Here is a 25,174-nt window from a genome sequence, read left to right on the forward strand (position 1 = left end):
GTGAAACTCCACTGATGATTTTACATTGAGAAAAGAGGAAAAAACCTGTTCCATTTCAGCTCTTTGTGGTTTATGAGGAACTACTGCTATAAGTTCTTTCCTCTGAAATGCAGCTCCGTTGCGTTAGGGATCAATTTGGCCAATGTACCTTTTAATTATCTTTTAAACTCTGCATACTCTACAGAAATGTAGAAAAAAAATGGGAAAGCTATTGGGTTAAGAAGCCTTCACTCTCTGAAAGCAAAAATATTTCCATTTCTCTGTTCATTCCTTGCCTACCTTTATTCTTGTCCTAAATAATTCACTAACAGGCAGCTCCAGATTTCTTCCTGCTTAACCGTGCTGACTGATAGATGCGGTTTTCCCTAACCACTGCATTATTCTAAGATAAAACTGAGTTGCCTCATTTAACCCCTGTGAAGGAAAAATGTGTATAATGCAACAGAGTTTAAGTGTGATCTAGAAATGTGCAAAGAAAATCAGTAGCCTGGAAAACAGTGACCTTTAATGAAAGGACAAACAGTGTTAGACTGTGAGTGTTGGGGGCTGCTGGGATGTGATGCAGTCATTTGCAAGGACCGTTTAGATTTAAAAGCAGTTCTGGGAGAGAAGCTAGGCTTCAGTTGTGGGTTTGTTTTTTTGGTTTGTGGTGTGGTGTTTTGTTTTTTTTTTCTTCTTTTTCTTTTAATTCATTTAAGCCCAAATGTAGTTACTGAAGACTGTTGTGCATCTCTTCCTAAATTGTGCTTTCTGTGTCTGTCTGAGTCCTCCTACTGCCTTCTGTATCATTAAGAGCTTTATGTCTGATGAAGCTGTTTGGGTGGGTGAGGCAGAAATGCTTCCCCTACACGTTTCCCCCCAAGGAACCACAGGTGTCGAAGGAAATAGGATTGCCGGGATTTCAGGAATCAACTAGTATAGCCCTTGCCTAGGATAGCATCCACTGCAGGACATTCTTGTCCAATACTCATCTCACCTCATCTTTCAATTTTGAAAAGGCTGGGATTCCCTGACTACTATTGATTGTCGAGTGTGAATTTCCTTTCCTATTAGAAAAGCTTGCTTACTTTATTTATTTTAAAACCCTGTTAGAGAGATGATTTTGGCTATTCTTTCCTGAAGTTGGAGGCAGGGTTTAGGTTTAAGGTTAAGCCAGGAGAGAGCTGGGGATATACATACTTTTAGAGACGTCTGTCTTTAGTAACCTTTCCCGTCTTCTTGTGGGGCAAAGCTGGTCTGGCTAGAGGAATTCTGGAGCAAGAACTGCCACAGAAAGGACAGCACTGGATATACTATTTATTATGTGTACTGTCACCACATCTTGGAGTCTTCAGCCTCCACCTAGGCAAGATACTGCACAAATGCAGAAGAAAAAGATGGCCCCTTTCCTGGGGAGTTTACAATCTCGGTTGTGATCTGAGTTATTTTGTCCACTCTGTAAATACCCCTGCTTCACTGGGAATCCGTACTTCTGCCTTGTTTCCTTAGCAAAGGAGGGTTCTTGAAACAAGTGCTGAACTCCCTGGCAGGAAGCTGTTACCCCAGCACCTTACCCGAGCGGTTTAACCCGTGATGCATACGAAGTGAGTATGGTTAATTTTCTAAAGATGGACACAGATAAAGGCTGGGGTTCATCTTCACTATTTTTAGCTGCCAAAAAGACAGGTCTTTATTCTAAGCTAATTACTGCGGCTTCCTTTGTAGTTGTGGGAGAGCAGCAAGCACCTCTGAGAGGTGCTTTGTCCTTCTCGTCTTGGATGTCTGTCTTGGCTCGCCTTTGTCCGCTGAAGGTGCCTGTGGTTTTCTGCTGGTGCTGACAGAGCCCAAATGGGTGATGTGGAGCAAACGCTTGCATGGGCGGTCAGCGTGGAGTGCTGTGTGCCCAGTGCTTTGTGGGCATGAAAATACACCCCAGCATATGACTGCCAAACCTCAGGAGACCTTGTACCTACAAACGGTTCTCCAGGATCCATGTTTTTTTATTTATGGTTAGTTTTAATAGTGGCAGTAGTAGAATTGTCTGTGGAGGAAAAAAAAAATTATTACTTGAATTCTGCTCTTCTGGTCTCCCTCCTCAAACTTGCCTATATTACCTTGTAATGTCACTTATCGTTGTGAAAACGCTTCTGGGCTGAATGTCGGGGGTCAGAAGTGCAGGACGTCATAAATCTTTAATATATCTTTGGAGTTCAAGTGTGAAAATCCATTATATAGATTATAAATTTTTTTGAACAGGAATGTGTCTTCGAAGCATAGTGTGGGTGCTGCTCAAGCCAAAATAATAACCATGGGCTTCAGGAGCCATGAAGAGGAACAGTAATTAAGGATCTGGAGGAAGGCCCAGGGAGGGGAAGACTAGGATTGCAACCAAGGTGCAAAAGGTGAAGATGTAATCAGCTGCTTTACCCAAGTGGCCTGTTGTGAAAAATTACAAAAAATAATCACCAGCAGCAGCAGTGATAAGTAGTCTGACCAGACAGCAAGCATTGTGGAGGGGAGGGAGCTGGTATAACTCTGGGTAAGGCAGCTGGTTTGTAGGGGACAACTGACAACTTTAATTAATAAATAGTTTTATATTGATGTTTTTAATTTGTGACCTGAGAAGTGAATATAAGGTTACTACTCAAATGAAAAAACATGTTAGCAGTGCTCAGCATTGCTGCTCAGTTTAACACAGAAACAAAGGAGCGAGGAGAGTTTAGGCTTCGTAGATGTCTTGGAGTCTGGCTGAAAGGTAGTACATTTAAACCACTGAAAATACCTTGTACACTTGTTAAAAGTATCTGCATGTATTGTGGAAAAAGAGGTCTTACTGTATGCTTTCAATTGACTGTGTCATTAGTATGCAGTGTTACGTACTGCATAAAAGTGGTAAAGTAGCCATGCCATGTGCTATAAAGACATCACAGTGAAATAGAGCTTGTTTTGCAAATTGTTTTTTCTTTCATCTTATGCAAAATGAAATCCTTGCCACACTGTATTTATAATTTGAATATATACGATTGGTACTGGTTAGAAGGCAAAATATTGTGGCTCCTTGAATCTCTACCAGTTTCTAAGTTGCTTTAAAAATATATTTAAAAGTGTACCATTAGGAAATTGGAAAAGTTGGAACACTGGAAAATTGGAAGTGACTTAAGTGAAGCTCTTAAAACGTGTATATATATATAATTGTAAATTTATCAAAAGTGCAATGTATGTCCCTGAGAGTATTCACAAATTTAAAGTTATGTAGAAGTTTATGGCCTGGTTCAGGGAGGTTCAAAGAGGGAGGGTTCACCTGCAGTATGTGTAAATGAGTTCAAATACTCTAAAGTTAAAGGAGTTGTGTTTGTTTTATGTAAAAATTCTCTTGAGTTGTTTTAGTCACAATTCAAGCTTTCCTGTAGTTCCTAGGAATAAGTCTTCTGCTTGCCATAATGTAAACCAGACGGATTCATCTGAGGGTAGTTCAGCCTCTGCTGACTTTCCTTAAATCCTCTTTGTTTATAGCAAGGATGACATATTTTGCTTGGAAGATGCAATAAAAAGCTGACTGTGGAAAACAGAATGACAAGATTTACTTTGATAAATGTAATAACAAATGCATTTAAAAAAGAATTTTTAAAATCCTTCTTGATAGCTTTCTCAGTGACCTTTTATTAATAAAATGCGTGTAATAAAATAATTGAAGTATAGTGCTTTGACCATAAATCTTGTCTGTGGGACATCTGGATGACTTTGAGCTTTGGGATGTTTCTCAGATTCCAAGTTATAACATCTTGATTCTGCAGAACTCCATAGCAAACCCCAGACAGGTGGTGGGGCCAGGGCTGCATGGTGGCTTTTCTGTTTCTCTTTAGCTTTAGCGGTGTTGGTGTTACTGCTCTTGTAGAGGAAGTATGTAAAGGAAAGAGGGTGGCAAAAAACCCCCAAACCTTCAAAGTTAGCATTGGTCACTCTCCATAACCAGTCTGAACAGCTGAAGGAAATCTTTTGATCCAAGTTACTAAATGCCATCTCATACTAACCCACAGAAAGGATGTTTCCTGACACTGTTGCATCTGGGCTGGGCAGTGATGCCTTGCATTGCCTTAGCAAATGCAGGGGGAGAGCTGTGATGTGGGAGGATGACGCTGCTGCCAGTGCCATGTGTACGGAGTCAGCGAGACCCTGCCCCAGCAGCAAGGTAGCAGACCAGCTCAGAAAGTGTGAGCTGGGAATTCAGCCTTAGGCATGCAGATAAAAAGGTAGCCCTCCATTCTGTGTAGCTGTGAAGGTCTTTGCACTCTCTTTTTCTAGATTGCCGCCCGTGTAGGATGCTGAAGGTGAAAATAAGGTTACTTTTTAATGCATTCCCAGGTATCAGAGTGATTTAGGAAAAAATGTTAAGAGTTGACAGAAAGGGTATTGGCTACAAGACAGAAATTAAGCTTTTCTTAGGTGAGGGTATGGATTGCATCTCTATATGTTGTGCACTTAACACTTCTGCCATGGTATTGGTTTCACAGTTATGGGACAAGGTAACTATTTGCAGGACTCAGACCCTCTTGTGGCTCAAATTACCACCTGAAAACAGTTCTTTTGATCCTTCACCCCTCTAGGCTAAGCAGTTGTTACTACAGCTCTCACAGGGAAACAAGTCCATACTCGCCTTTGTTGACAATTGAAGTCAACAAGCAGTAACAAAGAATGTTGGCCCAGACTTCACCTGTACTCATCGGTGTTAGATTTAAGACAAGCAGACTTTAGAGATTATGTGCAAATGATAATCTGCTGGATTTACCTTTGGCACACAGGTCATTCTGTTATCCAGCAAGTGTATCATAAGCTACACTAAGATAAGAAATCCCCCTCCTTTTTTACCCCAAATATTTAAATTTTCTACTCTTGCCTTTGAACTAGTTTCTTAGGGCTGGCCTTTTCTGTTCACTTAGTTCCCTTCAGCTTCTTTTGCTTCTCACTGGTCCATTTATACTGTACATAGGCTCCATGCTGAGTTCTCCAGTGAACTGATTGTTAATCAATGCATCCCGCGCCACCCCAACATTAGAAGTCACCTTACAAGGAAGGTGTAAAGGTTCTTCTTACAAAGAAGACACCTTACAAGGTGGCTGGAGCTCAGAAGTGTCTGTCATCCAACATTTGGGAGAGACTCTATATCTGGTGTAGAAGTGCTTTTACGAGGCTACCATTGCTCTGCACTGGCTACATGGTTGTTAAGAGTGGGCTGCAGCTGAATAACACCCTTTGGTTTCAGAGGTTCATGTAGCAGGGAAACCAGGCAAATTCAGGCTGAGCTCAGACCTTAGTCACGTGCAGGCTGGTGGAAAGTCTTCTGCAGGGGTCTCTGTATACTATATCGCATGGAAGGAACTGAATTGTGCAGCTGGATGCAGGTGTGGATTGCCCAGTCGTCCTGCTTGTGTAAAATAGGATTGAACATTGTACATTTTTTGGAAAGCACTTTGAATTTAACATTTGCTCCATGGGCTGTATACTAGAATGATGGCATGTTAAGGTCATGGGCCTCCAGGTAGTCAAGCTGTGCACAGTGTGAGTATCGCTGAAAGCATCTCCTGTTGTTTTGTGACATGAGTGGCTGAGCATTGTGGCAAATATTGATGCTTTTGTTACTTGCAACTAGAATCGCTGAAATGCCCTGGGTGGTAGCTTCTGAAAGGAGGTTTAAAAATCGTCGATGGAAAATGTATCTACTTTTTTGTTTCAGCACTTGGGAGAGAATTTATGATGTATATATAGAGTTCATAGATGTCTCAAGCATTTCATATGTGTGTGTTTAATGGAATGGATTGCCACTTTACTGAACATAGCATCAAATCAGCTCTGTTAATTGAAAAAGATTTTTCACATTATTGCTAATGATGTGACACAGTTTTGTTAGAGATGGTGCATAAAATAGCGCTACTTGAAATGATGTTAATGTATGCATTTAAATTCCTTTTTTCCCATTTACGTGCATTATTGATTTTATTTCATTGTTGAGGAGATAATGGATTTATAATTAGAATACAGTCACCCTAATCAATGATGAGATTATTAGACTTATAAATAGAACTTTAAAACTACGATGAGGTAATTTCCCAATGTAACAAAGGATCAATAATTAGAGGTTTGCTTTGCATCTGAAAGTAGTACTTCTAAGATTCAAGTGTGAAACACTTCTAGGGAAGGGAGTCCATATAAATTATTATACAACTTAATGCCGTGGTTAGACATTTTCCAGAGCTGACCTATTATTATAATTTTGTTTCACGCCCAAATGCTTCTAAGTTAATTCCTCTGAGTTTGCATAGCTGCCACTATCTCAAAACTGGATGAGTTTTTTCTTTTCTGACAATTTAGGTGAAGGAAGTGTGTTAAAGGTGCCGCAGGCAGGAATCCATTGCTATGTTTTTGGTGTTTTTGGGCAAAGATAATGGATCTGCCATTCAGAACCACCCCCTTCTGCTTCTGAAGAGTGGCGCTGGTAAAGCTGGGCAAGGCAGTCAGCTGTTGTAGTGGGGGAGATGGCAGTGGAAGGATGAAGGGGAGAGCGGCCCTTGTGGTGCCTGGCTTGGGAGGAAGGTCTGGGTTTAGCTGGTTGATGCTGTGTAGACATCCCTTTTAGTCTCACCAACCTCTCCTGATGACTCTGAAGTACTCATGGGGACCTAGGGAATAGTGCAACCTCCTGTTAAGCTAAGAAAGACTCTAGTGAGAAGATTTTATGGCAATGATAAGAACTTTAGAAATATGCTACTGGGTCTCAACTGTAGTCCATCTAGTGCAGGGGTATCTCCAGCGGCAGAGCTGGAAATGGTGGTTTGGGAGAGCTGGGGAGCCTGACTACTTTCTGCGGTCTGCTCATGCTCCCCAGCATGCACAGCTGGGGACAGGGACACATCCCTGTCTGTTCCCTTTAGTATCTCTATATGGACCTGCTGTCCAGGAATTTATCTAATCCCTCTTTGACCCTGCTGACACTGTCTGCCTCCAGAGCCTTCTGTGTCAGCAGGTTCCACAAATTCACTACCCCAGTGCAAAGAACTACTCACTCTCTTTCAGCTTATCCACCACCTCCATGACTTTGTAAACCTCAGTCAGGCCCTCCTCAGCCTTCTCCTCTTCAAACAAGAGTCCCAGCCTCTTTCATCTCTGCTTCTGAGGCAGCTGCTCTATCTTCTTGACCATTTACTTGGTTGTCTCTGTCATTTCCCTTACTCCCCCACCCCTGTCTTAAGATGCAGGACTAGGGCTGCACCTGGCAGTCAGTCTGTGGATGCTCTCCTTGTTCTTTGTGCCCTGCCTTGTCATGTCCCGAACTTGGTAACTTTTTTGGCTGCTGCTACATCTTGATTTCAGAGGAACTGTCAATGACCTTTAGATCTTCCAAGCTGTAAATGTAAGTTTTGAGTTCAGCATTGTTTAGGTATCATCTAGGTTATTTTTCCCTAAATGTGTGGTCTGTGTCAAATCTCACCTGACACTTCTTTGCCCACGTGCATCTGGGAAGCTCTTGAGTTCCTCATTACTCTCATGGCGTTTGGCTACTTGAAAGAGCTTTGGGAAATCTGCAGGCTTGCAGATTTAACTCTAGTTGCGGTGAATCATGACTGACTGGGCATCTGGGTTGCACAGTTCCCATACGGGGACTAAACAGCAGGTCAGCAGGGAACAACCACAAGAAAAAGGTAGCAGCATCTGCACAGCTCTGCCCCTAATTTAGGACCTCAGTGTCCTTCAACAATGCTTACATAGAGCTGTCCCTGTGTTTGTGAACTTAATGCTGCTTCATGAGCTTGCCTGTAATTGAATCTTGTTCTCTAGATCTGGGTGTACTAAAGACCCAGTTTTCCCTTCAGATAATGAGGGCTTGTACCTCTTCAAGCAAGATGCTAGTCAATGGGTGCCTTGCATGTGGTAGCTGTCAGGCAAATTGATCCCAAGGGATGTTCTCTTTAGAGTAGTTACATCTAATATATAAGCAGTTCAAGCATGATTGAAATAGCAATTAGGTATGACAGTCTCTGTCCACCTTTGCCTTTATTTGCTGACATTATATGTCAATCATTATAACAATATAATGATTATCCTAAAATTACAAGGCCTGAAATTCTTGGGAATATGGTTATTCCATTTTGCTGAATAGAGATTAAAACAAGGCATTGTGAGATTTCAGCTGAGTTGTCTAAAGTCATTAGGGAATTTTGTTGTGGAGTCAGGAAGGTGACACAAGTTTTCCTGATTCAAAGCTCTGTATGTGTCCTGTGTTTCATTGCTGTTGGAGACAGATCTGGCCTGTGGAAGTCAGTCCTAATGGAAGAGCATTTGTCTTGTAGGAAACCCAATCCTAAGCTGACAGAAATTTGCATTATTATGAGCTTGTTAATGAAATCCTTTGCTTGCTCGTTATCAGCCTCTGACAAAAAGCAGGGATTCAACTGTGTATTTGCCCACTTGAATAAACACCCAGAGCAGTACACAGCTATATATTTGGGCTTTGGAGGCTGTAACTATTGTAATACATGTCAGTGGGGAGGGCTCTGGGCAACGCTTTCTGATGTTTGCCTGGAGGCACTGGAAGAAACAATTCCTCCTAGCCTGGCTGTTTTAAATCCACTGCATGTGAAAAGTCCCAATTTGAGAGTGTTTATGTGCAGCATGATCTATGTCCTTCTTGACAGCCCTTTTTCATGTCCTCTTGACTTCCCAGGTGGTGGGTTTGCATGTGCAGGTAAGAGGGTGAAGTCTCTGTGATGGTCAGATAGCCATGAAGGAACAATAAAAGAGCGTGCGTTGCTATCTCTTGATACCGATGCCCTGAGTGGCTGAAATGTGAAGTAAATGGTCCATCGCTAGCTGATGGCAGATTTATGCTACCAGAGCCCTGGCTGCAGAGACCTTCCAGCCTGAGAACATGGGCAGGCTGAAGATAGGAATGGGCATTTTGTAGATGAAGGAAGCCTACCCAAGACCTGTCTAGAACCTTAGTAAATTTCTCAGAGACCAAGGAGTGTGGTTTAGGAGAGATCTGGGTCAGATTGAGATCAAGAGCCTCTGGTCAGAGGGGAACAAGCTGCTGCATCTCCATCCTTGTACTGCCAAGGACATCAGAACTGGATGTGGCTGGATGCGTTTGCCCTGCAGATGAAGGATGAGGTCCTTTCTGTGCTTGAAGCACAGACTGCTAATAATTTTTGGTGGTGAAGATCCAAACCTTTAACCTGTGTTAGTAATTCAGATAGTAATCCAAAAAGCAAGGGCCCCAAGGTAGTCTTTGGATCTCCCATATTACTTTCCAATCTATGACAGCAGATGGGCTCTCCTATTTCTATTTAATTCTACAGGTCTGTCATTTTTCTCCTGCTGCTTCATCTTTAGAGATCAGTGGTAAGCCAGGCATTAGCAACTCTTGTAGCCCAAAACCTATTTTGGGGGAAGGGATATTATGCTCTGTATTTGATTTACATTGAACAAGAGATGCATGTAAAAGTCTGAAACTACAGGTTTCGGCATTCTTGTTACCACATCGCAGCTGCAGGTTATAAAATGACTACAGTAGTGTACTGTAGTTATAAAATGCCCTAGTTATTTTATAATGAGCCCTGGCAGAAACATTGTCAAATGGCTGTAAAAAGTTTATCCAGAACATGTTTCGCTTCAGCCTAGATACTGCGCTGTTAACTTTACGTAATGCTAGACAGTCCAGAGGAGACGTTTCACATAGGAGACGTATGTGGGACTTATCCACACCTATGGGAAAGAAGGGTTTACAGTACCAGCATTATCCAGATAGAGATTTACGTCACGTTTGTTCCAGTTAGTGGTAGTAAGTCATAAAAGTTTTAGCATGAATCATTTAGGGGGAAAAATTATTGTTTTATCATATATAAACAGTAGATTTAATGTATCGCAAGATCATTAGATCAAGCAGTTTTTACAATGTAATTGGCTGTAATGTACTAGCCTGAAAGGAGAAAATAGTAAGTTAAAGCAAATGCTCAAAATTCTGTGTGTCTGCCTGCTAGTCAGAAAGGGGTAAAAAAACTTAGGGGGGAGGGGGGAAAGCCCCATTACAGCCTCAGGCTTGATCTTGCTAGAGTTTCACCTGCAATTCTTTGTTGAAGGCCTATTGAATGCTTTCATTATGGGACCAATTTTTTGAAATAAAATAAATTGTATTGAGTCCTGTCTCTGATTATACAAGTGTGTCAGACCCATTGATGTTTGTGTAATTTTCTCTGTTCCCTCTTCTGTGAATCTGTTCTTGATACTTACATTTAGATACTGTATCTGATTACTTTCTTCTGCAGCTCTATCTAACCTTCTGATTTTCTTTTACCATGACAGTACTATCCTGGGATTGATCTGTTTTTCTCTAGACTTTTATATTCTTATGTTTTTCTTGCCTGTCACCAGTCATATATTTTGCATGTGTTAACAGAGACAAAGTGGCAGCACCTAGTTTGGCTTTTTTTGATCCCTGTACAAAGGTCGATGTCCAGAGAATAGAAATATTCAGGAAACTAGAAACATTATGGCTTAGTTTTCAGCTTTGCACTTCAGACTTGCAAAGAGCTTGTTAGGGATGTAATTGTCCTTCCGATGGTAATGGCCTGACAGAGTACTGTGTGCCTGGAAATTTGGTACACTGGAAGTCTATGGCCAGCTTCTCTACAGTGTAATTTTGGACTAGTCTGACTTGTTTAAACCTGGGCAGAAGTTTCCTGCCATCTGGTCATGGCAGGGAACCTCTGTGCTGGGAACTGAGGATGAGGCAGGGGGTGCCCCTACTCTGCCCGGCACACCTCCAGAACCTGAGGATGTCAGGTCACCTCTGTCTCTTCCTGCCCTCTCCCACAGCCTTTGGCCATCTTAACTGGGAACAACTCATGCTGCCATTGCTTGTTGTGGCCCTGCCAAACTTAGCTGCATGTGTGGATACTACCAGCCAAAATGCATGTCTAGCTCTGCTCCCATGTCCTCAGGACAGGTGCTGGGACCCAGTACTGAAACGTTCCTGTCCGTGATGCAGGCACCGATGTGAAGAATGGAGACGTAGGTCATTCCTGCAAGTGCAAAACACCTGGTGTGACATTTTCAAGTGTTGTCCTTGCTGTGCTCTTACTGGCCCCAGATTTCATGTGGCTTTGGAGACAGTAAAGGAAAGGGGTCTTATAAAGCAGTTTTGGAAATCCTTCCTTTGAGGATTAGCTGGTTTCAGAGGGTTAACGGCTTTTGTCTGGCAAACCTTTTCTAAGAGAATTGAAACAAACATTAATCTCTGGATGCAGAGGCCTATGACACTTTAAATATGCAGTGCAGTCAGTAACACTTTATAGTGACAAGGATGTGATTTCTGTGTTTGATCATGAGTGATTTATGAAAATTTAGTAAATGGTGAAGCACAGCTCCCTCTCAGCTGCAGACTGGAGTCTTCTCTCTGTGCAGACTTTGTGTGCTTAAAAAAGTTATACAAAGTTGGTCCCGTTCCTCTAGAGAATTATAATTTCTACATGCTGTCCCCAGAAGAGCATGGGTTGAGAGAGGGATGTGCACGAAGTAATTCCTGCATTTAGTTTAAAAACTAATCCCCTCTATCTTCTTACTCATACCCCTTCAGCAGCTGTAAGCAACACAAGCTGAAACCATGGTGTGACAAACCAGGGTGCCCAGGAGGGTCCCATTACTTGTCTTTTTCCTGCCTCAGGGCAAATGATTTGGACCTGACAAAATTCCTCATACCTGAGTCCTCCTCATCAGCTGAGAGATGTAACTGTCTCAGGGAGAGCTGAACACAGCTCTGCTGGAAAATCCTGTCACTTTGGGTCATGCAAGCAGCCCTTGAATCCTAAACTTGGAAGGATTTATTTTGTGCTTTTTCAGCTTCTCACCGTGCAGCAAACCTCTGTGTTTAAGAATACTAATTGGGTTATTGAAGGCTTAATAAAAAAGATATGGGTTGCCTTCTGCACTAGTCTTCTGATGATTGTATCTTGCATGCCTTACTTCATCTTTTCCCCCTTTACAAGAATCAATGCCTTCTCCTTGGCTTCCCCTCATCCGCCTTTCATGCATGCACAGAATTGAGAGTAAAACTTCCAGATATACTCAGAAATTAAAAGCTAAGTTTTCAAAAGTGTCTAATGTAGGAATGGGAATTTACAGACATCCAACTTGGATATGTTGGTTTGGAAAGTATATTAACCACCTGGTATCTGAAATACCAGGTTTGATTTGGATATTTCAGGTTAGATGCCTGGTATGTCCAACATCATCTGTCTCATAGAAATGTAGGCTTCTAAGTTCTCATAGGAATAAAAAAAGTGGTGAAAAACTAATGTATGTCATACATTGCTCATGTTTTTAAGTGTGAGTAGCTTTTACAGGAATTGATCTGTTAACAGTTTCCAGTCAGTTCTTACAAATCTCTTATGCTGCTGTAAAATCCACTGAAGATTCATGCTAACTCTACAGATTTCCTATTTAGCTTTCAGGTTTGCCACCATATACATTATGCGTTAGTTTAAGCATGATTGGTTAGAAAACCAAGAATGTTGCTGCTTCTACCTTCTTTCTTCAAAATTATGCTTAAATGTGATTTTCTTTATTTCAAAGTCCTGTTGTCTAGTGTAGCCTCTGTTGAAAGTGAATGGAAAAATATGCCTTGGGAATTAATTTGAACTCTCTAATTTTTAATCTGAGTCAACAGCACATGTGGCAAGGGGTTACGGTTGTTTTCCTGACAGAATGTAGGGGAGTATTCCAACATTAATGTTAGCCTGCCAGTAGTTGCTGGTTGGGTTTCCTTCTCTTGCTGGCCATCATGCCACCCACCATTGTGCATGGCAGCCCCTCGATGTGCCAATTTGTAAGCCCCACATACTGACTCCAGAGCTTCTGGTGTAGATTTCTTAGCCTGTAAACTACTAAATTCATAGTAAGCTCCACTTATTTTTAGTGCTTTATGTCAGTTTATGTAACTCAGAAGTTCGAATGTTACATTGGATTTTTCCCAGTCTGGATGTTTTTCCCTATGCCATATACTTTCTTTGGCTGGTATAGGTCAAGGCCACACATTTGTTGCTTCAATTCATTAATTATCAAGTACCTGCTTTATTGACCACCTCAAGGTCCTCATTGCTCTATCCCTGGCTTTTAAACAATGAACCACATGAGTGGATCTGATCCTTTTCTAAGCATCTTTGTTCCTGGCTGTCATTGTCAGTAGATTGTGGATGGGATAGACAGACTCCCTTTTTTAAGCATATGTTCCTGCCTTACCTTTTCTTTGTGTCAGTCTTGATGTCTAGCAGAGCTTGGTCTCTGCCTTTCTGCCTATATTGCTGAGAAATCCAATCTCACGGGACTTCTGTATTGCAAAGTGAGAGGTTTTGCAGAGGGTTATTCAAAGTTTCCAGTTTGGCTTCCAGCATGAGTAGCTTTGCTTGGATTAAGTTAATCTGCATGAATATACTTCTGTGTCTCAGCCTCAGATCTCTTAGGTGAGCTCTACAAAAGTACTTTTTTTTTTTTTGTGTAGCAGTCTATAGTAAAGCATTAGGCAGCCACTCCATAATACTGATAATAGTATTAATCTTTGAAGACCAGACCTTCAGAAGAAGTTGGCTTTGCTGGGAACTGGGAATTCAGCACGCAGCCTATGGGAATGAGTCCAGATGAAACTTCAGACAGCCTCTCATGCACCAGTTGAGCACTAGTCTGTTGGCAGGGTTTTCTTTTACTTGGTACCTAATAACTGGGTTGCCTCAGTTCTCATGAGAAAAACTTTGTTTGGGTTGTCAGTGTATGAGAAAATTGAGGGTGTGTATGTAGCTGAGAAGGCACTATTACCATGCCTGCATATCTGTAGTTGTAAAACATGATCTATGACAGCACAAAATTTGAAATTTGGTGGCATCCCAGGAAGTACTTAATTGTGTTTGTGCTTCATTACAAGGCTGTCTCCTTTTCTGGAATTTATTTTAGCTAATTATTTGGAAATGTCAAAGTAGTATTTCAAACGACAGAAACATCATATATTATCATACACAAAGCAATTAAATCTTCTGACAAATATTTATTGTGGTGTCATCTTTAATTAAATCTTCAGTACTCCTAGACACAGAGCAGGTTCTTCCAAAAAAGAGGCCTTCCTAGCACTGTCAGTGAGCGTTTGACTGATGGGGCTTAGTTGAACTCGGTACTGAAAGAGTTGGTGGCCTAAACATGAAGATATCGACAGGACACAATTTCACAATACGGATGTCTGATATTTTGGCAAAATCCCAGAGCAATCACCCCCCTTTAAAGTCTGTCTCAGATACTGCAGATGGATTATGCTGGAGAAGACGCATCTCTGGTTGCTCCTGTTTTTCCACTGGAAGGGTTTGCAGGAGAAAAAACAAGGCCGCGCACTTGTGCTGTGAAGATAATGCTGAAAAGCAGGGCTGTGTATATGTTTTTTAAAAATAATGTTTTATGTCTTTAGTTCTTGGGGTATTCATGTGGAAACATGTTACAAATGTGACTGTTTGGCTAGTTCCTCTTAAACAGATCAGTTTTGTAGATGATGTGCCACAGAGAAATAATTCCTGACAGTTACAACTGAACCAGATAAGCAGTTCTGCCAGCTCCCAAATAACACTGTGAAACAAAAAGGTTCTGCTTATTGTTTTTCATTTCTTTGTGCCTGTCAAACTATTTAACTGTGCGTTACCCATCACAAGGGGTCTCTGTGGGTTTCTGCACCTCTGCTGCAGCCCTGCTTTTTACCTTCTTGTTGCAGGACCTGCTACTGCTCGTCCAGCCCTTCAGCTGCTGCTGATCTTCCCCTTCCACCTTGCCAAGGTGCTCTTTGGAGATGCTGCATGAGATTTCTCCCTGTCATGGCCATTCAGCAAGTGTGTTAACCTGTACATGTGTTTTTCTTTTTTGTTTCCAGGCAGAAACGGCACCAGAGAGTGGCCGAGATGGTCCCAGTGTTCAGATCAGCTCAGGGCAGAACAGCTCCGACCCCGCAGGAGCAGGTGGCTCGGGAGCCTCCCAGAGCATGGTCGCTCCAGCTGGGGTCTCAGCAGGTACCTCAGCTGCGGCTTCGTTCTTCATAAGGTAGTATTTCACCTTTCTGGTTTCTGTTAACTGCTCGTGGGTCTTCAAAGATTGTGAAATTCTGTTGAGTCCTTGCCTTGGGTAGAAGGTGTATGTAGCGTGTGGTGCTTCTTGCTGAGAGGTGGAGTTGGTCACCTGGTTGTGACTGTGGTTTTCCACTGCCACTGGGGTGGAGAGATGCAATGTTTTTTTTTGTGATGGTGATGGCCCCATTTCTCTCTTTGGAGACCTGAGCAGGAACCTCTATTGACCAAAACCCAAGAAAATGTGTATTGGTCTTTCTCTAGTCCTTAACGTCCATTTCCACCTGTAGAAAGTCTGTTATTCTGTGGCTTTCCTTGAAGCAGAAGCTGAAGTAACAAGACTTTTTCACTCGGATCTAAATAAAAAAAAGCTAGGTATTATTCAGTACCATGTCTACTGTGTGCAAATAAAACTTTTCCATAGTTGGCAGCAGCAGCTGAAGCAGTTTAAGACATTCTTTTTTTAGCACTAGCCCAGAACAATATTGTTTTTTTCCATTCATGGGTCTTACAAAAAACCCGATATGTTAGTTTTGTTTGTGAGATGTTTGTTATAATTAGAATGTTGATTAAATGCAATATGCTGTCAAGCAGATGGCACTTAAAAAAACAAAATTCAGGGCATTGTACTTGCATTCCAAACTCCTTTTTTAATTCAGAACTGAACATGTTTTGAGACAATATTGAAAAATGTAAGCGTGTCTGTGAATGGCATAGAAGTCAAATGCACTGAGTGAGGATTCTTCTTGTGATGTAATAATGATGGCAATTGTATTGTTTTCTTTTCCTTGATCTTTAAAATGTGTTGCACCAATAGCATCCTGGCTTGTATCCGTAATAGCATGGCCAGCAGGACTAGGGCAGTGATTGTCCCCCTGTACTCAGCGCTGGTGAGGCCGCAGCTAAATAACTGTGTTCAGCTTTGGGCTCCTCACTACAGGAGGGATGTGGAGGTGCTGGAGTGTGATCAGAGGCAGGTAATGGAGCTGGGGAAGGGTCTGGAGCACAAATCTTACGAGGAGCCACTGAGGAGACTGGGGGTGTTTAGCCTGGAGAAGAGGAGACTCAGGGGGGACCTTACCGCTCTTTACAACTACCTTACAGGAGGTTGTAGTGAGGTGGGGGTCGGTCTCTTCTCCCAAGTAACAAGTGAGACAACAAGAGGAAACAGCCCTAAATTGTTCCAGAGGAGGTTTAGATTGGATACTGGGAAGAATTTCTTCACTAAAAAGCTTGTGAAGCACCGGCACAGGCTGCCCAAGGATGTGGTGGAGTCACCATCCCTGGAAGTGTTTAAAAAATGCGTAGATGTGGTGCTTAGGGACAGTGTTTAGTGGTGGCCTTGGCAGTGCTGGGTTAATGGCTGGCCTCGTTGATCTTAAAGGTCTTTTCTGACCTATACGATTCTATGATTAAATGAATGACGTTTACTATGAGTTACAATCTGACCTCAGAAAGGAGCTCAACTTCCCAAGCCCTGTTTTTTGAAGAGTGTAGTACAACAAATGTTAATCGTTACATGCCTGCATATTACAGTCTGTCTGTACACAAGAGGCTGGGAAATGGCTGCCCCAAGAGTGGTGTGTGTGAGTTAATGTTTGTCTCTGTGCTAAAGTGCCGCAGGTTTAAAGTCAACACAGAAATGGTTGCCTGCAGAGGATGATTTGTTTCATTTTAAGATAGGTGTCTAAAATCAGTGGGCGAGGAGAAGAAAGGAAAGGTAAGGGGAAAAGTTCAGACATCACTTTTCTTCTTTAGTTGCCTAAATAAGGACAGATGAATCCTCTCCAAAGTGCCTAGACTGGGCAGCAGCGCAGCTTTCATTACTGTATTTCACTTTGTGGGTGTGAACAGTGTGATTTAGCTTAATCTACTTTGGGTTTATTTCAACGTGAATCTGTATGTCATAAGCAAGTGTAAAGACTGTTGCTTTCACTGGGGAATCCAGAAAAAAAAAACCAAACCCTCCTTGGAACTGAGAGAAAGAAGTCAGTGCCTAATAATCTGAGATAAGACCCAACATCTTTTCTTCCAGTGATGTTTCTGTCACTGGTCAGCAAAACTCAGTTCTGGTTTTACTGTAAAGCGACAGATCCTTACTAATGATTGTTGTTGGCTTGATTCAAAGATTCTTGAAGTCAACAGCAAGGCTGAAAATGACATCATTGTATGTTGGATCAGGCCCTAATTGCTTCTCATGAATCTGTCTTTGCCTTGAGTGAATCAGAGTTTTATAGCTTTAGCAGCTATGTGCTAGCTAAAACATTTTAAAACCCATTAGTACTTTGCTTATTCCCAACCCATGTTTCCTCTGTTCAAAATTGATTCTCTTCAATTTTTTTAGCTGAAGAACAGGGTTAGTTGAATTTTTTTTGCACTGAGGACTTTTGTTTCGGTTTTTGTGGTTGTTGTAGAGAGAGTTAAGTGAGAAATAAAATTTTCCTGAATTAGTTTTGTAGCATTTTCATAATATTTCATCACACTCCTCATAAATGTATTTCGGCATTCCAGAGCCTGTCTAAGAATCTTGAGTTCCCTAAAAGCAGGCATTCAAGAAACAAGTTCAGTTATGACTGTGATTAAAAACACAAATTGAAACACAGAAAATCTCACAACGGCTGGGGGAGGCAGATCCATTATTGATCCCTGGCAGTCATAAATGTATTGAGTAGGTGCTGGGGTAGGTACCATTTTATAGTCCTGGCCAGACTGCTCCACCACCATTGGCATTTACCCCAGGAGAGGCTCCCTCTCCCACTGCTCCTCCTTCTTTTCCGACTCTTCCTGACATTGGGACCTTACAGATCAAAGTTTCCATGCTGATCCTTCCTCCCACCCTTGATCCGTGCAGCCCTCAGCAGAGGGGAGAGGAAGAGGGGGATTCTTTAAGGATGAGACACAGACAGATACTGGCAGAAACTGGGGTGGAAGCAGCTTACCCAGGGACAAGAAGCATTGGGATAGCAACAGTTTTGGCTGATCTTGTTCAGTACTGACGGGATATCAGGCTGCTTTGCTCCAGCCTTTCCGGTCCTGTCTCCTCTTTCCCTTTGCACCATCCAACCTCAAGGATGCTGAGGAAGGAGGTCATCCCTGCCCTGAATCCTTTGCAGCAGCATCCACTTCTCTGCCCTTTGTCTGTCTGTTCAGCTAATCCTCTCTCAGCAAGCACCTAGAGATGAAAGAGGAGGGATGGCACTAGTGTTACGCTATAGTCCCTATTCATTGTGTTTGCTGGTTCTTTCCCTACCGTGTTTCTCTTCTGAGCCACTGAAATTCTGAACTTCATAGCAGGCCCGGTGTGTTACTCACGTTATGCAGAGCCTGGCACATTTTGTTCCTTGTTCTTTACTGGAATAAATGCAATTAATATATTGATAATCACACAGATATTTTTTTTTCAAATCATTGCCTTCTGCTTGACCAAATGTACTGAGTACCTCCATGTTTTTACAAGACCCTTTTTGTAAAAGGAGCTGTGGCTGGGACTTTAGCTTGAGAAAAGGGTTGTTTTGTCATAGATGCATATTTTTGCTTAGCTATTATTATTTCTATGTTAACACTGAGTGTGTTGGAGTGCAGTGTTAGTTAGTCTGGAAGACAAAGCCTTCATAGGGTGTTTGTGGAAACTGCATCTGTGATTTCCTTAGCAGCAACACTAGTTATTTTTCACATGAATAAAGGATTCCAGTCTTGTTCTTCATGAAATAGTATTGACTGTTTGTACAGGTCCTAGCACAACTAGCTTTTGGGCTGTGGCATGGTTTCCTGGCAGCAAACAAATGTCTTTTTCACATTAAAACTGGAGTCTCTATTTGGTGAAATAACATTTGACTCTTGCTTGTGGGCAGTCTTGTGCCTGGGAAGGGAAGAGGTCTGTGCAGGTTTTTTTGTTTGTTTGGTTTTTTTACTCCAGTTTGTTCGTTGGTGAGAGTCATAGTTTTGTATTTGTAAGGTCACAAACACAAAAGACTGTATAGAGAGTTCATGTCCTCACCTGGAAGATAATAACTAAGAGCTGCAGCAAGACATTTACCTGGTGATAAGAAGCACCCATGGTTAAAATGAGTACCTTAAAGGTAGTCTTTGCAGTGAATGCATTGATTTTGTTAAGCACATGTGGAGCCCAAATCTACATACTCATCCAAAGCTGTTTCTCAATTGAATGTCGTATTTAATTTCTTTAAGCTTAATTATGTTCTGCTTTTTTTAAAAAAAGTATTTTATTCATTACCTAGAAATGTAGAGTGTCTAGCATGAAAGTGCTAAATATTAAAAATCAAAGGCAAATGTTAGAGACAGCAGACAGAAGCGTATTAAGAAATTAAATCAGTTTTAAGCTTTTTTCCTCACTCTGATCTGTCATAGAAGGAGGAAAGCTTTGATTAACATCTGACTGTGTCACACAAGCAAATTGCCAGACATTACTCAATGATCATGTTACTGAAGGACCAGAGGATTTAGTAGAAAATGCAGCTTCTCAGTAGGTCACTGACAGAGTAAGAAAGCCAGAGCAAAAAGTGCAGGTCATGGGCATGGACGGCTGTGAAGAGGCTCTTGGTTTACCCTTACAATGCAGGGGGAGAAGTTTAATCTTGCGTTCTTCAGATTTAAGAAGAATGCAGGTGGGCTTTGTCCCTTAGTGTGGCATGAGCCGTGCCTTGCTCGGCACTCCCACTTTACACCTATTTCCAGTTGTGGGTTTTTTTTTGTATAAAGAACCTGAACAAACTTTATATTACTAAGTGAAAATATGTGAGATAGTTGTAGGACCCTTCTGTGGGCTATGCTTGCAACTAAGTAAATATTGGCATATTGTGGTATAAAGCTGTAATAAGCTGTTGGGTTTTTTGTCACCCAGACACCTGGAGAAGAGAGGAAATCGTGTTTCCAAGAACAGGCAGGAGAAGGGCAGCGAGGAGGTGGAGGAGAATGGGCATGCACTTGGGAAGAGGTTAATGGGCTGTCTGCCAGAAAAGAAAATACCAGTCCCCTGGGAGGACAATCGAGGCCCCTGAGAAATCAAAGCCATCACCATTAACGTGCCATTTCTGCCTGTTGGTGACAGTGGTGGCAGCACCGCCTGTGCTGCTGGGTGGGGGTACGGTGTTTCCGTAAGAGAGCACTGGTGTCTGCCTTGGTGCACAGGGACAAGCTGAAAGGAAGGTTTGAGCAGTGACAGGGCAGCTAGGAGGAGTAAAAGCTGTTCAGAAGAAAATATGTATGAAAGCAAGCAACCCAGAGCAATGTTGAGCAGAAGACAAACTGTAGTAAGTCCATCTTATTAAATTTTAATTTTCTTTTACTTTGGGTTTTCACGTCTTTTCAAACGGGTTTGGTCACAGCACTTGCTGCTGTGGGACTGCTGCCTTTGAAGCAGGGAAAGAGCTGTATAGTTGTGGCTACTTTACCTTGCATCCCCCTGCTTTTGTTTATATGATTTAGTCTTCCAAGCACAGCACTCCCTATGCACTCACTAGTTTTCAGGTTTCTAAATTATTTGCGGTGTTGCTGGGCTTTGCCAGATTAAAACCATTTAAGTTAATGCATCTGTAGAATCACGGTGGTGAATCACACCCGTTATCTTTCCACTCTCATCATATCCCTGCATGTTTGGGAAAGCTGTGTCAATTTAGACATGATATAAAACATTACACGTGATATGCTTTTTACAAGCAGCTTTTCTTAACAAGAGATAACATACAGTCTCTGAGTAATGTAATTGGACATCTTAAGAGTTAAAATAAGCATAGATTCAGGATATTCCATCATATTTTAATGCCTGCGAGTTTTGGATTAAAGAATCTAATTATTCACTAATGAGCAGTAATGGTACATATAAACTAAGGGTCACTATCCTATTACAGGCACCTGATGGTTCACTGATAAGCGTTTGGTCATTAGATTGACCATAAAATATAGTCAATAATTGAGGTTACTCATAGAGCAGACACCTTATCAGCTTTAGGCATGGTGGGACAGCTTGTCAGTACTCTGTGTACTGATTGTGCTGTGACTGAGCATATGATTAGGGTATTGAAGCAGTCTGTATCTAATGAAACTGCAGGAAAGGCATAGTAATATTAGCACAACCACTAAATGACTAATGTGTTTTTGTTCCAAGCCTCAGACACTTCAATTAGTTCTAATAAACTCTGATCTAGTGTAGCGGTAGGCAGAGAATTCAGATATTTTGTGTACAAGCTTTCATTATGCTAGTCAAAATTTGTAACATTTTTGGGACAGATGAAATCTGTGTGGCTTTGAATGAAAAATGATGGCAATAATAAAGGCTGTCATTATAATTTTTTACTTCATTTTTTTCAGTTTTATTTTTGCATTTTTTAGATTTAGAATACTTTCCGAGACAATGCCTAGTGCCTGATTTAAAAGATGAAGCTGACAGCAGCAAATTAGATGTCTGCATATTCTGCTATAAGGTCCATTCATGCAGTTCATGTTGGCTTGTGCATATAGATCTAAACTTAGGATGTGTTCCTTAGCATTTTGTACCATATGGAACATTAGTCAAATAGTCTAGTTCTTGAAGGCTTTTGTAGAGATACTGATTTTACTGTGCTTCAAACTATTGCTGAGAAAATAACCTGAGAACCTATTCTTTTATGATTAATTTTTTTTCCATGAGGATGCCTTAACTTTCATAAATTATTTAATATGGGGAAGGATGCAAAATGCCTTTTGTCTTTTTGAACTGCTGTTCAGGCTTCTGTGATGCGACCTTGGAAAGTAACCATAGAAACATGTTAAAAGCATCAACTGAAAATCAGTAGTTTGGTTTGACAGTGATGCAAATTCTGTGAAAGAAGATTATGATGTATTAGGAACACTTGAGGCATATATTACTGCTAACCTGTTAAACCTGATTATTCCATGACTATCAGTACTTTCAGAATTTAATGCAGGGGAAAAAAGCACAAACCCCCTGAAACATACATTTTCTTAAAGTTGCCATGTTTAAGATGTTCCTAGCCAAATCACTTCAACCTGTCTGTCATTCTGTATCCTGTTAAAAGCAAGAATTATATTTCTGCTAAGCTCATAATGTAGTTCACCAGTTCTCTGTATTTAATAGCTGTAAACTTTTGCCCTGTACCCTGCTGGGTTGCACTGGTATCCTGGCTTTGTGCAGAGCTGGCAAATTTAAATCTCTTTGACACATAAAGTGGATAAATGGGTTATGAATAAGTAGTAGTTCATCAAAAGGTGAAGAAAATGTGTGACTCACTGGATCCTGAGTTAGACCTTTTTGTGCTGACCTGTGGTAGTTAAGCTAGTTTGTGAGCTTGAAACAGAAGTGCTTGCTATAGTTACAGGTAACCATAGTAAATTCTTGGTGAATGATAGGTCAAAGGCGAAGAAGTGGAGTCACTTCTTAGAGCTTCCTTATTAAGCATAACCCGTGCCCAAGAAATTCTGTGTTGAGGTGATGCAGGAGAAGTAAATTTGAATTAATTACGTAGGAAAGTGGGGTACCAGCTCTTCCCAACCACGACTGCCTTGCTGGCAGACATATCCAAAACTCATGCATGGTTTGTCCCCACTTTGCAGTGTCATAGCAGTATCACAGAAGCTGTGGGGCTCTTCAAGGACGTGGTGGCTCAGGGGCATTAATGCAACTCAGCAGCCACTCGGTGCATTAACCCTTCTTCACTAAGTGCCCCGCAATGCCCCACTTTCTCTTGCTACTATTTGGTCACTGTTGGAGACTGGTCAGGAAGGGTGGCTGAGCAGCTGGGAGGAGAGCTACATATATGCAGATGAAGTGGAGCATCCAGCTGTTTCAGGGAGAGCCAAATGTATAATTAGCCTTTTCCCTATAATGAATCCCTCCTCTGAATCTAGTGGGCTGGAGCAGCCTCGTGCCTGCAGTGCTCTCACCACTGCATGGTGCTGGAGAGGGGGATGCCTTCCCAGCCCCCTTTTCTTCTCTGCATGAAGCCAGGGAGAGTGAGAAAGCCCTCATGCAGATGTGCAAATGGAGACGGAGTGGGTGACACCAAAGGGCTTGCCTTGTCTTGCTGGTGCCATGCCACTGCTGCTGGAATGTGGTTGCTTAGCTGTCCCCGGAGAGCCAATGTGACCTGCGCATAGCACGGTGCTGTGCAGGGACAGGAGATGGGGCAGGGTGCGCAGCATTGTGCAGTATCTTGTATCAGCTGAGGGCAGCTTAAGCTTTCCTAGTTGCTGTGGCAGCATAATACTGCCTATAATTAAGGACAAACACAACAGTGTATGATTTAGGTATATCCCGTTTCGTGTTAGCCTGTAAGGAAGATAAATTAGAAGATAAGCCTGAATTTAGTAGGCTTTGTTCTTGGAAACAGAAAGGACTCTCAGGACAGCATGTTTAAGAGCAGAACATCATTAGTAGTATCATTGCTAATACTGCATCATACATTTACACAGTGCTTTATCAGCATACGGTAAGCCAGGCTCCCTGCTATGAAGAGCTCATCTGTGATGACTGTGAGACTGATGGGGCAAACAGAGATGACACAGAGAGCTGTAGCTCAGCAAAGGGAGAAGGTAAATAAATTGGAGAGGCTGAGAGGAGAGGGAAGGTAGAGTTTTGGACACCAAGCACTGCTGAAAGAATGAAAAAAGGACAATACATTTGTTATCAGGATATGGGTATTAATTAGACAAGGGAGACACTGGATGGTCAGCCAAGGTGGAGAGCCCTTGGTGAGGATTTGAGAGCTCCTCAAAGGGAATTGGCTGAGAGAGGGTGGTGGTGACCAAATGAAGCAGCACTGGGCATCTAGGAGTCATTGCCTTGGAAGATGAAACTCCCCTGTATAGAGAGGGTTAGGGATCATGGTATGAACCAAGGAGAGATTATGCAAGACATCAGTGTCAGGGAGATGATTGGAAGGAGAAGTCTTACCTGGATAGTACAGGTCACAGGGGGTTGCGTGGTAGCAGGTTGGGCTATGCTGCAGGTAGCAAAATGAGGAAAGGAGAGAGCCTGATGCCAAACAGATTGGCAGGAAGCATGGAGAGGAGGAGATGGTGAAAGAGGGGAAAAAACAGATCTAGTGATGTGAGGACCTTAGGGTGAGGTCAAGTTTTTAGGGAGGATGTTTTAGGTCTTTACTCCAGCTTTATAGCAAAAGCAGAATTGGAGCACAAAAGAACACTTGCAGTGTTTCCTGCTGACCAGATGCCTTTATTATGTGAAGCCACCTCTGGGGAGGGCTGATTTTTTATTTTTTTTTTTTTTTTTTTGTAAGCTCTGAGTGCCTTGATGGACAATAATAGAGGAGGTTCTGGAGCACCAGAGGCAGCCCCTGCAAGGAAACATGGTGACTTTTTGAGCTGCTTTAGGTGGTTTGGTGCAGACTGCTGTTGCAGTAGTTGGGTCTTGGATTAGCTCTGTATTTCAAGACATTCATGATGCCCAGGAGGAAAAGCAAAGCAGAATAATTTAAAACAGATGTGCTTACAGGTATGTTGGAGGGAAGACTCTGTGCCTTCAGAGCCACCCAAGTCTGAATTTATTTGTGGGGATAAATGGTGGTCAGTGGAAGGGATTTTAAACTAGGGAAAAGTCTGAAGTATTTATGAATAATCTTGACTGGACTTGTGCAGATCTTTCTTCTTACTTTGTTCTCTCTCCGATCTTCTGCTTTCCTGAACTTAATATTTTCTCCCTTAAGGACTTTTCATGAGACCCATTCTTTATTTTCTGTTTTCAATAAATATATGGAATCTCACTGTTTTCTAGCTACCAGAGTTTCTTTTTCCTTTTGGTTTCTTCCCTTCTTTCTGCCCTTCCTAGCCTGTGAAGAGGAGCACTTCTCCCACCTCCCCCCCTACCCCAGCCCTCCCAGTCTGCCTGCTTTTTTGGCTCCTGGACTCATGAACACCAGTGCTTACTCTGACTCCGTTATTTGGGGCTCCTCAGCTCGATGGCAGTGGCAGCTGCGCTGGTGGTTTTGCTGCAGTGGGAACGGAGCATTCCATAGGTAAAGTGATAATGGTGACTTTCCTGTGGGATGTAATTTGACAGTTTGCACCTGTTTTGCAACTTTATT

At 42.0% G+C, this 25,174-nt stretch overlaps 1 protein-coding gene across 1 annotated transcript in view; it reads left to right on the forward strand.

The window, feature by feature from the left end:
- Positions 1 to 25,174, forward strand: part of KIF26A (kinesin family member 26A) — a 102,602-nt gene that overhangs the window by 34,828 nt on the left and 42,600 nt on the right. Inside the window, exon 4 of the mRNA XM_055716740.1 lies at positions 14,927 to 15,093. Coding sequence (XP_055572715.1) covers positions 14,927 to 15,093 — 167 coding nt within the window. The remainder of the gene's footprint in view (positions 1 to 14,926; positions 15,094 to 25,174) is intronic.

This window comes from Falco cherrug, chromosome 7 (assembly GCF_023634085.1).
Source record: "Falco cherrug isolate bFalChe1 chromosome 7, bFalChe1.pri, whole genome shotgun sequence".
Lineage (NCBI taxonomy): Eukaryota > Metazoa > Chordata > Aves > Falconiformes > Falconidae > Falco > Falco cherrug.